The sequence below is a fragment of the Mytilus trossulus genome, chromosome 9, assembly GCF_036588685.1.
Source record: "Mytilus trossulus isolate FHL-02 chromosome 9, PNRI_Mtr1.1.1.hap1, whole genome shotgun sequence".
Classification (NCBI taxonomy): domain Eukaryota; kingdom Metazoa; phylum Mollusca; class Bivalvia; order Mytilida; family Mytilidae; genus Mytilus; species Mytilus trossulus.
In genome coordinates, this window is record NC_086381.1 from 2,626,778 (window position 1) to 2,645,224 (window position 18,447).

The following is an 18,447-nucleotide window of genomic DNA, read 5'->3' on the forward strand; positions in this document are numbered from 1 at the left end:
GTCAGGACCGAATCACCAGCACATAACGTTCTCTCACGGGACAACCATACTCACCGTGACATCTCACTAGTTAAACACAAAATACAAGACACCTGAAATAATTCTGGTTATCTTCGACAACATAGCTGGGTACGGCAGCTACCTCTTCATAAAAAACATGTGAGTAAAATCCTTCGTTTTACTAAAAGTGTCGAAAAACAAATTAGGATGAGAAGGGGAAGATATGCAATGGGGTATATGCATAATTCTTAATTAACAGTCAATCATTTTTAAAATCAAGTCTGCAGTAACTCAAAGAGAACTACTCCACCGTCGTATTTCCAAGAACACAGAAAGTACTTGTAGCAATTACCCTCTATCCGGAATTTACAATAAAACTCAATCCGGAAAGTGGAAGGCATATTCGTATACCAATAAGAGAATAGAAGACAGGGGTGTGCATTGTGAATCATTGTGCGCATCTAGTGCAGAAACATTGGTACCGTTAATGTTTTTAAAGGTGACAGTGCAATGTGTTTAGTTTTATTGAAACCGTTTTTGAGGATAGTAAACTACGGTAAATCTTCGATTTCAAAATACAAGCATGACGAAATTGACAAACACTTTGCGAAGACTACATGTATGAGATTGATTCAAGGAATGGTCACCCGACCTTACAAGCCAGATAATAGTTATGAACCAAATAATTTATATATATTTAACAAACATTTTTCAAGCTATTTTAGCAAATGTGGTACATAACTGAGTACTGTATAAATGTGAACTTAAAAGAAGTATATAACTCGTATGTTGAAACTTACGAATATAATCAAAACTACCATATAAAACTATGGCCCATGTTCAAACCTAACATGAGCACAAAATAAAACTCAATTCCAAGTCTAAAGTTATATTTAAAAAATGTGTTGGTATCCCTTAAAAGGAACTTGAAAACAATTAACCTCAATTTCACGAAACGGAATATATTTAATGATGTTTTAGCTGAAATCCATAGGAGATGAAACAAGTTGAGATTTGTCCTAGGTTTTAAGTTTGACTGTCCCTTTGGTATCTTTCGTCCCTCTTGTGAGATATTGGTCAAGTCGATGCATGGATAACCGACTAGTAAAAGACTAGCCCAGTAAGAACCACGAGCCACGATCTGCTACATACGCAGCACTGAAACACTTGTTTGCTATATCAAAATCACACACACTTACAAATGCATTTAGAAAACTGTACATCAGGTGTACGAAATGTACAGCTACACGACTGACCATAGCATATCACTCCAAGTGAAAACTAGAACGCGTATACATATGTTTCATGATCGAGAATACTGGAATACCAATGGTTTCGTGTGTCGGTCTAAGACGTTATGCCAATTAAACATTTAGGTATGCATTCAGGAGGGTTAGAGGAATGAAAAATTGTGATTAAGAATCAGATTGTTTACTGCGACTTCAAACAATATAATGAACTCGGGTTATGATTCAATGAACACGATTCTGATTAAATGATCCCATCTACGTAGTACAGCACAAAACTAGAAATCGTTTTCAGCGGACGACAATAGGCAAGCATAAATGATCCCATCTACGTAGTACAGCACAAAACTAGAAATCGTTTTCAGCGGACGACAATAGGCAAGCATAAATGATCCCATCTACGTAGTACAGCACAAAACTAGAAATCGTTTTCAGCGGACGACAATAGGCAAGCATAAATGATCCCATCTACGTAGTACAGCACAAAACAAGAAATCGTTTTCAGCAGACGACAATAGGCAGGCATTATCGATTGGACAGAAACTACAAAATGGGAGACACAATACAAAGATTCGTATCAAAGATTGTATATTATGATGACGAACTTATTAAAATCATGTATGAGGAGGATTGTTAATTATTAACTTCTTACCTATGACGATCTACATATGTTCCAAACTGATCAGGAATAGTATCCAGGCCACCAATATCACTTAAAGGAAGGTGAAAGATTCACAAGGAATCTCGCATTTATGTTAACTTGGTACTTTTTACTTCTTTATTTCCTTTTTTTCAACTGGACATCAGCCAAATGTTTCTCAGTATACTCATTCATTTGAGTTTCCACTATCTGTCTTATGACTATGTTCAAACCATCCTTAAAATTGGTTGTTTCATGTTTTACAATATCGGGTTTCTCTACGAGTACCTGAACAATTTCTTTTATAAATGTCAAGCTATCAATAAAGCGTAAGTCCCAGTTCGCTTTCTACATCTCCACTTCCTCTCCTTTGAACTACAATCGCAACAATGTTTGTAAACGAAATATATATGTCATGGTTTTTTGGTATATTTGTAATCTGTGTTCCACTCATTTCCATGTTGGTAATGCGTGTCGTACCTGGCCTGTTTAAACTTGCCACCGGAATTAATTTGGTTATCTTGTTTTTTAAGTTTCGCTGGTGAACTACGCCGTGGTATGTTGACAATAAGTATTTCTGCGTCATCCCCTATTTTTTCAATGGATCCTTTAAATCGTTTTCTTTTGTAATGCTTATTTATACACCCCGACATCTTCTTGAACATTGATTAATTTTAAGTTGATCGCCTTAGACATGTTTGTCCAGAAATGAAAGTAATATTTTCTTCTTCCTCCTTATCACCAACCATCTGTTCAAACATACAACTTAAATTCACATATACTTTTGCAAATTTTCGTTGTACCTTTATTTATAATTTCCTGTTTTTTTTTAAACATGTGATAATCTGAAATGTCTCTGGATCCACCAAGACTTGGGATTGATGGTCCTTGTGTTAAATTATCCATCAAAGTTCCATAAATGTTTATAATTTCCACCAGTATTACGTCAGTTTTTGTCGAATTGGTTCAATGCATGATCTTTCACTATATCTTTACTTTTTAGGCAGTACATTCATAGGAAAAGTAATCAACATTTTTTTTTCTGTGTCAACAGCAAACACCAGGGTATTTGTTATGGTCCTGTCGTTATTGTATATTTTTCAATCCTCCCTCTTCATTTTGTTTTTACCATTTTATAGTTTTTTTTACAGTTTTTAAACCAACGCTGAAACTTTTTACAGATCGAAATGCAGGTTTTAATGTCACCCGCTTCTTTTGATACAAGTTTCCACCAATATAGTAATTTTTTTGTAGTAAATTGTAAACTGATAAGCTTATTGAATTATATTTCTACTAAATTATAATCCTGGTACCTTTGATAACTATTTTTAACTAATAATTAACAATTAACTTTTTTCAAAATTTTCTATTCACGCTAAAATTTCTGTAATATTACATTTTCTATAATTCCTTTAATTTATATTCAGGTCGTTTGACAAAATTTAGTCCTGGTATCTATGATACAGGAGAGTTTATTGTATGTACACGATCTTCCTTACTTTAAACTGTTCATGTTGATATAAGTTCCTTCTTCTGTTCTTCGTTTAATCATAATCCTATCAGGTCAATTGTTCTTTCGTACTGGTATTTTGTTTAATTGTTTAGAGAAACGAGTTTGTGTTTTAAAAACCGGTGCTATATTTTTGTGCGGCCAAACTGTCAATTCTAATTCTACAGGCCGAATGTGTTCTTGACCGAAAGACACGTGGAAACCTAATAATGCGTTTTCCTTAGTTTTAGTTTGTTACCCCAATTTTGTTTTTTGTCCATAGATTTACGAGTTTTGAACAGCGGTATACTACTGCTGCCTTTAATTATACTATTGAAATTGAGAGTAAATCAAATATTAAATATTAAGGTATCATCTTGACAAATTTTTATCTGGTGAACAAGTTGTTGATTATATCATAAATAAGGCTAATCAGCGACTTACATTTTATTAAAAAAAAATAAAGAATGTTTATCTCAACAATCTAGAAAAAAACATTGTGTACTGCAGTAATACAATGCCATCTTGATTATGCATGTGCTTATTGGTATGAAGGCTTAGCTTAGAACCTCAGGTTATTCAAAATAAAATTACATGATTTGTACTATATCTTCCACAGAGAAAACGAATTTCTGTAAGTGAATTCGAAAAATTGGATTATTGAATGTTTGTAACGGAGTGAAACAACTCCATCTGAATCATGTATTTAATATTTTTTACAACAAATGTCCAGAATATCTAAAAATGGTTTTAAAAGAACCTCTTCCAAGACGAATACTAGAACAACTGATTACAATTTGTATTTTCCAAATGTCAAAGGTGTACAATCTTCTTCTTTCTGTTTTAGTGGTATCAAAAACTGGAATGCTTTGTCAGATTATGTTAAAGGTATTCATGTGAATTCAAAAATAAAATTTAAGTATGAAGTAAACAAACACCTAAATTCAGGTCAATGTCAGATTTTATTACATTGCTTTTATACGAATATTTTAAGCTGTGATTCATGGAGTCTATTTATTGATGTAAAATTAAAAGATAAATTATTTATTTTATTATCAAGACTATAAGGACCCGATTGGAAATAGGCTTGTTTCTTTCATGGGTCATCTTTGGATTAAGGCATTAGTTGTACATATGTAACAACAATTGCTATATTTTAAGGTTGTATTATGTATTTGTATATATTGCCTTTACCTGAATAAATAATATTATTTTATCTTTCAAATTGAAAAAGACCATAATAACTGAATATTTTACTAAGTAGGAAAAAATATCGTAACGTCCTCGGTTGTGCCCCCATACAAATCTGCCAGCCAGTAAGGAAACATGATATGAGTCCACACAAAGCTCATGTTCATATGATAGGTATTTGTATAATTTGCGCCTTACAAAAGTGTAGACCAAAGTCTGTAAAAAAAACATTTAGAGATAATTCAATTTCTTCTCATTCATAGTTAAACATTGACACGAAAGACGTCACGTGTTTACAATGCATAAGAACGAACATTATATTAAATGACACCTGTCGTGTAGCATAACTCTGTAGCTGTCTTACATACTATCATTTTTAAACCATATTGTCACAGTCTGATTATTTGTTGTCATCTGATAAAAACCATCAAAAACTTCCGGGTTGTATTTAGTCTTTGGTAAAATGGAAACATGATTTTACAATAAGTCAAAACCAGAAACATCGTTTGCTTCATGTTAATCAAATATAGGATAATAACCAGTTGTATTTGTTCTTTGCGTTTAAATAAAATTCGTCAAATAAATAAATTTCCTGTTTTATTCGTTTTCACTTATTTTATACATTCGTGATTACCCATTCAACACATTTTAAATAATTTGTTCTTTGTCTCTTTGAGACATCGAAGTATAGGTCAGTTAAACTTACGCAAATCAACAATAATTGTTTTCAGCACAATCTGTCGCTGAAAACGCAGATTAAATCGCAATCTAACTAGTAGAAAGTACAAGTGATACATTAGATGATATATAACACTGGTAGAAAATATCACGAGGCAATTGCAATTATGAGCATTACAATGTATTTTTGGAACGTAAATGTCCAAATTAGGAACAAAAAATTGTGCAAATACAGTTTTTTTTTAGAATGAGAGACAATGAGATATTTATTTACTTCAGTTTAAAATAAGTAAATTAAACACACTTATCAAAGATACCAGCATTGCAACTTTGTATTTGCGCCAGACGCGCGTTAATGTCAGCAATTAAGGACATCAACAATTAGAAAAATCCATACCATATTGTCGGCTTCAATAAACAAACATGGACTCAAGAGTCTCTATTAGTAATTTTGTGTATTTTTGTCAGTACGCCATCTAATCAACCATCGTGATGAATTGTAATGAATGCAGACGGTCAACGTAATCCGATATCAATATAAATAGATAACAAGGACGTATAGTTGATTTTCTAGTTCTGTTTGACTTCGTGTCATAGGTTAAACAAATATTTCGTTGTTTTAACGTTCGTATATATAAGAATCGAATCAGTCAACGAAATGATTCATTCTTTTTTCCACTTTTTATATTGACATTCTTAATTAACACTTGTAAAAAAAAGGAATCTTATTTCAGTTTTTGGTATACAATCGTAGCTTCCAGTCCTAGGTCAAAATCATGTCTATTCAAAAAATGTTTTGGTCTAGATAACTAATATGTATGACACCTTACAGATGACTTTACACATCTCAAATTCGTTGCTGCAATTCTAACGAAAACAATCTAACTGAATAGAGTACTTCACCATTGTATTATCTACAAAAGTCTTAAACGATTGTAATTTGAACCTTAGTCCTCGGTACATGTCTCTTCCCACTCTTGTTTTAAATAGATCAATTCTCCTAGTTCCTTTGGTAACCAAATACCGAATTACATAAAACTTGAAGCGTTATTGGCAACACGTGACTAGCAATTTAACGAAGCGGAAAGCTATATAAAGATTAAGAAGGATTGTAGTTCACTTTACATTCCTTGTTAACCAACATCATTGTTTTATATCATAAAGGTACTAGTAATACATTTTAATATATTAGAAAATTTTCAGCTATGGATTGATGTTGATAATTTGTTTGTAAATAATTTATTATTTATTTCAATGATGCACTTTATAGGATGAAATTAATGAAAAAAAATATTTTATGGTAGTATTATATACAATCATTTTAAAATCAGTCTAGTGTTGAATGTCTTTTTTTTTAAATGTGATTAACCAAGAGTGTTTATTTATATTGCAGAAATTTAAATTGTAACAGATATCCTTACTGATGAAGGATTTCTGTTATCCAAAATATTTATAGATAATTACATTTATAGTTACCTTTTTTTGTATTTGGTGTTGTTGTGTACACTTTTTTAGGCGTTTATATAATTTATTTATCGTATACATATATCGTTACTCGTAACGATCCAGTGCCCTCGTGGGGAAAATAGTTGACAATTATTCAGACGTTCTACCAGGTGGTTGTGTGGTCTAGCGAGACGACTACAATGCAGGCGATTTGGTGTCACGATATCACAGTAGCATTGGTTCGAATCCCGGCGATGGAAAAAGCACAAATTTGCGAATGCAAATTTACAGATCTAACATTGTTGGGTTGATGTTGAGACGAGTTGTATATACATTATTTACACAGCCATGTATCACCATCATTGATGGCTATCCGATGGATACATCTGTTGTAGAGTTGTAACTGACTCAGACGTATATATCATTGATGGCGATCCGATGGATACATCTGTTGTAGGGTTGTCACTGACTCAGACGTACTTATGAATATAATTATTTTCTGTGACTGTATCTTACATTAATTTGTAGGATCCTTTACTATAGATAATTTAGCTGATCTGTAACAATAACATCTTCATGCCTTATATATCATGTACTGTAGTACGCCGCTAGATTAAAACTGACGTGGAAAGGTAACATATGGCCACCGAAAGCTCTTTTTTTGAGAGCCCAGGTGGTCGTGTGGTCTAGCGGGACGGCTGCAGTGCAGGCGATTTGGTGTCACGATATCACAGTAGCATGGGTTCGATTCCCGGCGAGGGAAGAACCAAAAATTTGCGAAAGCAAATTTACAGATCTAACATTGTTAGGTTGATGTTTAGACGAGTTGTATATACATTATGTACACAGCCATGTATCACCATCATTGATGGCGATCCGATGGATACATCTGTTGTAGGGTTGTCACTGACTCAGACGTACTTATGAATATAATTATTTTCTGTGACTGTATCTTACATTAATTTGTAGGATCCTTTACTATAGATAATTTAGCTGATCTGTAACAATAACATCTTCATGCCTTATATATCATGTACTGTAGTACGGCGCTAGATTAAAACTGACGTGGAAAGGTAACATATGGCCACCGAAAGCTCTTTTTTTGAGAGCCCAGGTGGTCGTGTGGTCTAGCGGGACGGCTGCAGTGCAGGCGATTTGGTGTCACGATATCACAGTAGCATGGGTTCGATTCCCGGCGAGGGAAGAACCAAAAATTTGCGAAAGCAAATTTACAGATCTAACATTGTTAGGTTGATGTTTAGACGAGTTGTATATACATTATGTACACAGCCATGTATCACCATCATTGATGGCGATCCGATGGATACATCTGTTGAAGGGTTGTCACTGACTCAGACGTACTTATGAATATAATTATTTTCTGTGACTGTATCTTACATTAATTTGTAGGATCCTTTACTATAGATAATTTAGCTGATCTGTAACAATAACATCTTCATGCCTTATATATCATGTACTGTAGTACGCCGCTAGATTAAAACTGACGTGGAAAGGTAACATATGGCCACCGAAAGCTCTTTTTTTGAGAGCCCAGGTGGTCGTGTGGTCTAGCGGGACGGCTGCAGTGCAGGCGATTTGGTGTCACGATATCACAGTAGCATGGGTTCGATTCCCGGCGAGGGAAGAACCAAAAATTTGCGAAAGCAAATTTACAGATCTAACATTGTTAGGTTGATGTTTAGACGAGTTGTATATACATTATGTACACAGCCATGTATCACCATCATTGATGGCGATCCGATGGATACATCTGTTGTAGGGTTGTCACTGACTCAGACGTACTTATGAATATAATTATTTTCTGTGACTGTATCTTACATTAATTTGTAGGATCCTTTACTATAGATAATTTAGCTGATCTGTAACAATAACATCTTCATGCCTTATATATCATGTACTGTAGTACGCCGCTAGATTAAAACTGACGTGGAAAGGTAACATATGGCCACCGAAAGCTCGTTTTTTGAGAGCCCAGGTGGTCGTGTGGTCTAGCGGGACGGCTGCAGTGCAGGCGATTTGGTGTCACGATATCACAGTAGCATGGGTTCGATTCCCGGCGAGGGAAGAACCAAAAATTTGCGAAAGCAAATTTACAGATCTAACATTGTTAGGTTGATGTTTAGACGAGTTGTATATATATATATATATATACATAATTCAGCCTTATGAACATAATTCTGCTAAACAACAGCCCAATAATGTTAGATCTGTAAATTTGTGGAAGCAATTTTTTAAAACTGACGTGGTAAGGTAACACCCGGTCACCGGAAGCTTTATTTTAAAACCGAGATGATCGTGTGGTCTAGCGCGTTGGGAATAGTGCTAGGCAATATGTTACCACGATAGCTCAGTGGCATGAGTTCGAATTCCGGCCAGGGAAGAAGAAAAAATATGCTTCCGCAAATTTTCAGATCTAGCATTGTTGGGCTGTTGTTTAGACGAATTGTATATACAGAATGTATTTTCAGCCTTGTATCACCATTACTGCTGGTGATTCGATGGATAAAATATGTTGTAGAGTCATCACTGGTTCAGACGTACTTATTATAAATATATAATATATATATATACTTGCTTCAACTTAAGAACAACAAGCGACTTCTTATTTTGAAAACAAAATAGCCTTAACTTATCGGTAAATTGGATGACACAATTTAATTGTGATTCGGCAAAAAGTGGTAGATTAGTTCCTTAATTTTGCCTATTCACGGATTCAATAAAATTAACGGTACCAATTTTCTTGCACCAGATGCGCATTTCGACAATACATGTCTCTTCAGTGATGCTCGTGGCCAAATTATTTGAAATCCAAAGCTTTTATAAAAGATGAAGGGTTATAATCCAAAAGGTTAAGAAAGTATAGCCATCAACTATGATGTACGCATAAAAAGGTATTGTAAAGAAAGTTTAGTTTGTGCGCCGCGAAAAAACAACAGTGAGCATATAAAATAGTGCCTTACTTATAACCTTGAAATGACACCATGTACATGTACAACTACAACTGTGTAAATATTTAACGTGTGTACATTTTAATTTGACTAAAGTTTATCATTTGAACTGTTGTGATTTTCATAATTGAGCTTTTAAAATTTTAGGCCACTAAAAATTGTCTTGGTAATTTCGATCTACAGGCTTCATTTTTTCATTTTTACCTTTCCATTTCAAAAATCGTTTTGAACCAAAAGAAAATGCATTTGTTTCATTTTAAATTGGCCAAAAGGGAACACGATACAGATCCCGGATACTCTCAGTGAATTTTATGCAAAACAGGATAATTTGGTTTTATTAATCTTTTGCAAATATTCTATTTGAGGAATGATCATTAGCTTTTAACGGAAAAGTATCAATTATTATTCAAATGAAGACGAAATTCAGGCTTTCCATTTGGTCGTACATTGTAAATGGACAATAGCTACGAGATATATATAAAAAAATGAAATGTAATTTTTTTTTATTCGATCATTTATAAAAAGTGAAATATTAAAATAATAATTCGCTTTTAGCAGACAGTATGGTAAAGATTCATGAAATATTATAAAATAATCGATATCGTATTTTACAACAGGCCAAATACATGAAACATTTTAGAATTAAATACTTTATTCTACCTACCATTTTAAGTTCCTGGATTTAAATGTTCAAAAATGAAATAGTTTTATACACACGTCTTAGTCGTATATACTACAAACTGTCTGAAAAGACCATATTTTGTGCTCGACCAGTAAGGTCAAGCACAGATGTTTCTTGATAAGACTCGACATTATCTCGGCAGTACTTTAGTGTACTTTACTATACTCGACTTTACTTAATAAGTCTGATTCAGTATTTGATAATCTGGGTGAAGTCTGAAATGGTCTCGACAAAGGCTCGACCAATCTCGACCTGTCTCGACCAGTCTTGACTCAGTCTCGACCAGTCTTGACCTTCAAATTAAGTCTTGACTGGTCTCAATCAGCCTATCTAACTCAATTATATTTTGATCTTACAAATTCCAGGTTACTTGGTAATTAGGTTCATTGCTGTCAAATTAAAGGATATAATTAATTGGTAAAAAAGCAAGAATTTTCAATTCTGATTAACCTCAGATATTTAGTCATTTCTATAACTTTTTCAAATTTCTTTTTTTTTTAAATTGAAGTCATTTTCCGTCAATATAGGCGCATATTATCATTCAAGAGCACGGAAGTTCATGCCCCATTTTTATGTAGGGATGTGTTGCTTTTGCTTTTGTTAAATGTGTGGTCTTCAAATATATATTTAAATTTTTTTTTGTCTTTTTTTTTGTTTCTTTCAGTAGAACCTTAAAAAAGATATTTTTATTTTTAACAAACGTTAGCATTTAGCGTTTTCAAAGGACCAGAAACTATGGAAGTACCAATGTTTTGGTTTTAAATTTACTAATGTCTAACAGTTAACTTCATAATTACTTTCTCACTTTTTTTGAGAGCATTGGCTTAAACATTTTTTGTTAAAAGTGCTATTTTTTTTTTAATAATGTTTGTTGTAATTTTCAGATGCGTTTTTTTATTTCGGGTTTACCTTCCTGTAAAAAGTAAAGTCACAAACATACATATACCCTGTGACACGTATTTGTACAGTGCGTTTTATTTTATAGACGAAGAGATATAAAAATGTACTGCATGTCTGCCGTAACTGTGATTGGCTGTCTTGTATCTATTAGTATAGTCATGCAAGGTAAGACATTTTTCTTGTACCTTTATTGCAACAAACATCTTTTAAAATGTGAATAAATGATAGCTTTGAAAATTCAAATCAAATTCAGATTCGGATTTGTATTGTTGAGAACATTTTCTAATACAGAAGGTTCAAAGTAAGTCTGTTAAATTAAGCTGAAGGATTGGACAAGTAACAAATAAGAGCTGCTTATAAACGGTTAGCACCGTAAAGATTCTTAAAAAAAATATATCACAAATTTTGACGACGATTGAATTTTTAAATTGTTAGATAATGGAAACAAATAAATACTAAGTAGTCGGTTACTTTCCCGTTCTTATAAGAATATCCAATACAGACATGGTCATTTCAAGTGATCAAAAAGACCGATAAATGATCAATATACTTCACTATGACCGATAAGTGATCAATATACTTCACTATAACCGATAAATGATCAATTCAATGTACTCCACTATGATCAATAAGTGATAAATTTATTTCACTTTTACCGATAAGTGATCAATTTACTTTACTACGACCGAAAAATTATCAATTTATTTCACTGTGACCTATAGGTGTTCAATACACTTCACCGTGACCGATAAGTGATCAATTTAATTCACTCTGACAGATAAGTGATCAATTTACTCCACTATCACCGATAAGTGATCAGTTTATTTCACTTTGACCGAGAAGTAATCGATTTTATTTTACTATGACCGAAAAGTGATCGATTAACTTCACTGTGACCGAAAAGTGATCGATTAACTTCACTGTGACCGATAAGAGATAAATTTACTTGAATATGACCGATAAGTGATCAATATACTTCACTATGACCGATAAGTGATCAATATACTTCACTGTGACCGATAAGTGATACTATGACCGATAACTGATCAATTTACTTCACTATGGCCGATAAATGGTCAATTTACTTCACTGTGACCGATACGTGATCAATTTACTTCATTATGACCAATAGGTGATCAATTTACTTCACTATGACCGATAAATGACCAATTTACTTCACTATGGCCGATAAATGATCTACTTACTTCACTGTGGCCGATAAATGATAAATTTACCTCATCATGATCTATTAGTGATTAATTGATTAATTTACTCAACTACGACCGATGAATTATTTTTGCGTTGGATAATTTTTTCTCTTTGTTTGTTTTCCTAAATACAAGTGTTGTCTAAAACAAGACTTCTGTATGGTCAATCAGTTATCTATCTTAATAATAGGGACATGATAAAGCGTTTCAACACCTAATCAGGTACTTATAATTCATTATTTAGGAGCTGACGCCCAGAACTGTTTAAAAATAGTAACATGCATGACAAACTACCGCATCGCGATGCAAACGATATTAGGGGCAGGTGGAAACACAAATGCATTATGCAGGTCAGTTTATTTTTATGTAATATGTTTTGTGTTTAATTGATTTTGAACTTATTTTATATTGCTGTGAAATGTTTTGATGGCCCCGATAATGTTTCATTATTAAGTATTGTCTGGCGCCAAGAAAAAAAATCCGTTTTATGCATCCAACCAAAAGAGAATAAGGGATGTTTTCCGAAACGAATATATGTATATATTAATTAAGAAATAATTCATGGGGGATTGAATATATCGTGATTTTACCACGGGTTGGCCCTTTATGACAAATATTTTACCCTGAGCGATAGCGAGTGATAAAATATCGGCATAAAATGACAACCCGTGGTAAAATCTAGATATATTCAAGCCCCCATTAGTTATTTCGATTCTAATAGGACAAAAACGGCATTTTTTTTAAAACGAAGCGCGAAAGGTGGTGGCAAATATTTGCCGTTCCCATAAATTTACGCACTTTTATGTTGGCGTAAAAGAACGGAGCAAACAGAGTTAGGGACATGCTCAAACTATTATAAGTAACGTATTTAGATAGATTGGATGAATTTTAATGATAATTTACTTATATGTCTCCTATGTATAACAAAAATTTGGCTTATACCATATTTTAGCACCCGTTACGTTTTTTTACGTTTCCTTGTTGGGATGATTTTGGGTATCAGAAGCGTGTATTTTCCCGTAAAATACTTCAATTCTTACGTCATCTATTCATCTTTCGATTCTAATAGGACAAATACGGCAAATTGCTTTGATCGAAGCGCTCTTGTGGAGGCAAATATTTGCCGTTCCCATAAATTAACGCACTTTTAGATTGTCGTAAACAACGAAGCAAACATAATAAGTTACATGCTCAAACTATTTACAATAACGTTTTTAGATGAATTGTAATGATAATTTACTTAAATGTCTTCTATGTATAAAAAAATGGGCTTACACCACATTGAACATCGTTTGTTTACGTTTGCTTGTGATGATTTTTGGTATCAGAAGCGCGTATTTTCCCGTAACAATCATTCTATGACGTCAGGTACTTCATTCATAAAAAACATATGACGTGGGGGTTCGATCGGAACAGCCAATGCAATATATTCATATTTTACCACGGGTGTGTACTCAAAGTGTTTGAAGGACGTCATGTTAGAATAATCCATATACATGTAGTGCTTACATTTTTTAATGTATAATTTATTTGAAACTCAGTGCAGCAAAAACCTATCTGGGTTGTTTGAACGAAGTTTCCACTGACTGCAATTTGGACTCCGGTTATACTTTAAGTCAAATAATTGCTGCTGCCAAACAGACCCTTTCACAGTAAGGATGTGGAGGTGGTATGTATGCCAAAACTGAATTTTTATATTTCTGGCTTTCAATGATCATGAAGTCTACAATCAATTTCATACATTATAATGTTAATGGAGATACGGTATGGTTTTAAAGCCGATGAGACAACTACTCCAAAGAGTCAAACGATATGTAAGAGCAATCTAAGTGTGTTTCCTCTTGCAAATTTTCGAATTCTAAGATTTATTAATTACTGTGGATTCATTAATATTCGATGGATACCAATTTTCGTGGATTTCGTGGGTTTAGGGGAATCACGAACTCAAATGTTCAACGAATAACAAATTTTCTAAAGGAAGGAGTGTAGACTTTGTTAAAACCACGAAATTAAATATCCACGAATATGTAAGTTTTCCTCAAACCACGAAAATTGGTACCCACGAAAATAAATGAATCCACAGTATTCCATGACTTAAAACCAGATTGAAAGAAGTAATTGGACATTTTTTATGATATAATGCAATACTACTACCATCGTCTATCTATCTTAATAATAGGGAAATGATAAAGCGTTTCAATATTAAAACACCTAATCAGGTACTAATAATTCATTAATTAGGATCTGACGCCGGGAATTGTTCCCCTTCAAAAATAACAACATGCTTAACAAACTACAACAGTGCGATAGCAGGGGCAGTTGAAGACACAAATACATTTTGCAGGTCAGTTTAGTTTTATGTAATATTGTTTGTGTTTAATTAATTTTGAACTTATTTTATATTGCTGTGAAATATTTTGATTGCCACTATAATGTTTCATTATTAAGTACTGTCTGACGCCAATAAAAAAAATCCGTTTTTATGCATCCAACCAAATGAAAGTAAGGGATGTTTTTCCGATATATAACCTGCTCCAAAATTATCATTGATTACATAAAATTAACGGGAAATAATAATAACCTCAATGTCAAAATTACTTATAAATCATTGTGTAATTTATGAAAACGAATATATGTATACATTAATAATCCATATACATGTAGTGCTTAAGTTTTTTAAAGTATAATTTATTTGAAACTCAGTGCAGCAAATACCTATCTGGATTGTTTGAATGAAGTTCACCTTAACTGCAATTTTGACTCCGGTAATACCTCTTTAGGCCAAATAATTGCTGGTGCCAAACAGACCCTTTCACAGTATGGATGTGGAGATGGTATGTATGCCAAAACTGAACCTTTATATTTCTGGCTTCCAATGATCATGTAGTCTACAATCAATTTCATACATTATAATGTTAATGGAGATACGGTATGGTTTTAAATCCGATGTGACAACTACTCTAAAGAGTCCAAAGATATGTTAGAGCAATCTAAGTGTGTTTCCTCTTGCAAATTATCGAATTCTAAGATTTATCAATCATTACATGACTTAAAACCAGATTGAAAGAAGTAATCTGACATTTTTTTAATAATATATAATGCAATACTACTTCCATCGTCTATACATCCTAATAATAGGGACATGATAAAGCGTTTCAATACTAAAACACATAATCAGTTACTAATAATTCATTAATTAGGTGCTGACGCCCAGAATTGTTCCCCTTCAAAAATAACAAGATGCTTAATAAACTACGTCAGCGCGATAGCAGCAGGGGCAGGTAAAGACAAAAATACATTGTGCAGGTCAGTTTAGTTTTATGTAATATTGTTTGTGTTTAATTGATTTTGAACCTATTTTATATTGCTGTGAAATATTTTGATGGCCCCTATAATGTTTCATTATTAAGAATTGTCTGGCGCCAATAAAAAAAAATCCGTTCTATCGTCTAACCAAATGAGAGTAAGGGATGTTTTTGCGATATATAACCTGCTCCAAAATTATCATTCATAACATAAATTAACGGGAAATAATAATATTCTCAATATCAAGATTACTTATCAATCATTGGGTAATTTATGAAAACGAATACATGTATATATTAATAATCCATATACATGTAGTGCTTAATACAATTGAGAATAGAAATGGGGAATGTGTCAAAGAGACAACAATCCGACCAAATAAAAAAAACCAGCAGAAGGTCACCAACAGGTCTTCAATGTAGCGAGAAATTCCCGCACCCGGAGGCGTCCTTTAGCTGGCCCATAAACAAATATATGCTAGTTCAGTGATAATGAATGCCATACTAATTTCCAAATTGTACACAAGAAACTAAAATTCAAATAATAATAGACTAACAAAGGCCAGAGGCTTCAGTTTTTCAAATGTATAATTTATTTTGAAACTCAGTGCAGCAAATACCTATATGGATTGTTTGAACGAAGTTGTCCCTCACTGCAATTTGGACTCCGGTTCTACTTTAAGTCAAACAATTGCTGCTGCCAAACAGGCAATTTCCAAGTACTTATGTGGAGGTGGTATGTATGCCAAAACTGAATTTTTATATTTCTGGCTTTCAATGATCATGTAGTCTACAATCAATTTCATACATTATAATGTTAATGGAGATACGGTATGGTTTTAAAGCCGATGAGACAACTTCTCTAACGAGTCCAAAGATATGTTAGAGCAATCTAAGTGTGTTTCCTCTTGCAAATTATCGAAACCTAAGATTTATCATTTATTCAATGACTTAAAAGCAGATTGAAAAAAGTAATCTGACATTTTTTATGATATCATGCAATACTACTTCCATCGTCTATCTATCTTAATAACAGGTACATGATAAAGCGATTTAATATTAAAACACATAATCAGGTACTTAAAATTCATTAATTAGGAGCTGACGCCCAGAATTGTTCCTCTTCAAAAATAACAACATGCTCAACAAACTACAACAGCGCGATAGCAGGGGCAGGTGAAGACACAAATACATTTTGCAGGTCAGTTTATTTTTATGTAATTTTGTTTGTGTTTAATTGATTTTGAACTTATTTTATATTGCTGTGAAATATTTTGATGGCCCCTATAATGTTTCATTATAAAGTATTGTCTGGCGCCTATGAAAAAAATCCGTTTTATGCATCCAACCAAATTAGAGTAAGGGATGTTTTTCCGATATATAACCTGCTCCAAAATTATCATTGATAGCATAAAATTAACGGGAAATAATGATAACCTCAATGTCAAAATTACTTATAAATCATTGTGTAATTTATGAAAACGAATATATGTATACATTAATAATCCATATACATGTAGTGCTTAAGTTTTTTAATGTATAATTTATTTGAAACTCAGTGCAGCAAATACCTATCTGGATTGTTTGAACGAAGTTGTCACTAACTGCAATTTGGACTCCGGTTCTATCTCTCTAAATCAAACAATTGCTGCTGCCAAACAGACCCGTTCAGGATGTGGAGGTGGTATGTATGCCAAAACTGAATTTTTATATTTCTGGCTTTCAATGATCATGTAGTCTACAATCAATTTCATACATTATAATGTTAATGGAGATACGGTATGATTTTAAAGCCGATGAGACAACTACTCTAAAGAGTCCAAAGATATGTTAGAGCAATCTAAGTGTGTTTCCTCTTGCAAATTATCGAAACCTAAGATATAGCTATCATTCCATGACTTAAAACCAGATTGAAAGAAGTTATCTGACATTTTTTATGATATAATGCAATACTTCTACCATCGTCTTGGTACAACGCGCGCGCGGTTTTTGTGCATAACCAATACACGATATATTATACTTTCAATAACTAGTGCTCCTTTATTACAATATGATAAATTGTTATCTTAATTATCCGATTATCCGATTATGATTTATTTCTTATATTAAAATGATAGTTAAAGAATCGTTTTTGTTCTATTTTAACACGTTTTCAGTAAAATTGAGATTGGAAATCGGGAATGTGTTCAAGAGAAAACAACCGAACAATAGAACAGAAAACAGCAGAGTATGAAGTTCTGCTTCCACATTATACTATACTAGATATCTCTCACCATGCTATGTATATTATTTCTGATAACATGCTGGATGTTTCACGATTTGTAACCTTGTATTTATAACAAAAACATTTTTCTTTGCAGCAAATGGTGCCGGAAGTCTTGTTTTTAACTTGGTCGCAATAGTTTCAGGACATACATTTTATAAGCTGTTTTAGATGATATACTTTAATTTCAGTGTATGAACAAATCTACATCTTAAAATATTTATAAATAAACAGTCAAACAAAATATACGAACAAAATCTTTTTCGGACACATTTAGATTTTTTTTATTGTCAACATTAACTTGTGAAATAAATTGAATGATCATTTTTGTTTTTTTCAGTTTTTTTTAATGATTCATAGCTGTTAATTTTCTCATTTGCATCATATAAGTAATGTACGTTTTTGCAGTTAAGTTTATCGAAAGGTTGT

The 18,447-nt window shown here is 32.9% G+C and overlaps 1 protein-coding gene across 1 annotated transcript; it reads left to right on the forward strand.

Moving 5' to 3' along the window:
- Positions 1-14,696: 14,696 nt before the first annotated feature.
- On the forward strand, positions 14,697-18,318 carry LOC134683485 (uncharacterized). Its single transcript, XM_063542795.1, has 7 exons — positions 14,697-14,794; positions 15,154-15,284; positions 15,651-15,756; positions 16,364-16,491; positions 16,854-16,956; positions 17,315-17,439; positions 18,116-18,318. Exons 4-7 carry the CDS (start codon positions 16,380-16,382, stop codon positions 18,187-18,189), a joined length of 414 nt encoding a protein of 137 aa, XP_063398865.1. The 5' UTR covers positions 14,697-14,794; positions 15,154-15,284; positions 15,651-15,756; positions 16,364-16,379; the 3' UTR covers positions 18,190-18,318.
- Positions 18,319-18,447: the final 129 nt, after the last annotated feature.

Excerpts from the sequence above, each read along its gene's own strand:
- LOC134683485 (XM_063542795.1), top strand. The coding sequence starts at position 16,380 with ATGGATTGTTTGAACGAAGTTGTCCCTCACTGCAATTTGGACTCCGGT. Across the intron at positions 16,957-17,314 it reads GACACAAATACATTTTGCAG|TGCAGCAAATACCTATCTGG; the intron begins GTCAGTTTATTT and ends TTTGAAACTCAG. Across the intron at positions 17,440-18,115 it reads CCGTTCAGGATGTGGAGGTG|CAAATGGTGCCGGAAGTCTT; the intron begins GTATGTATGCCA and ends TTTTCTTTGCAG.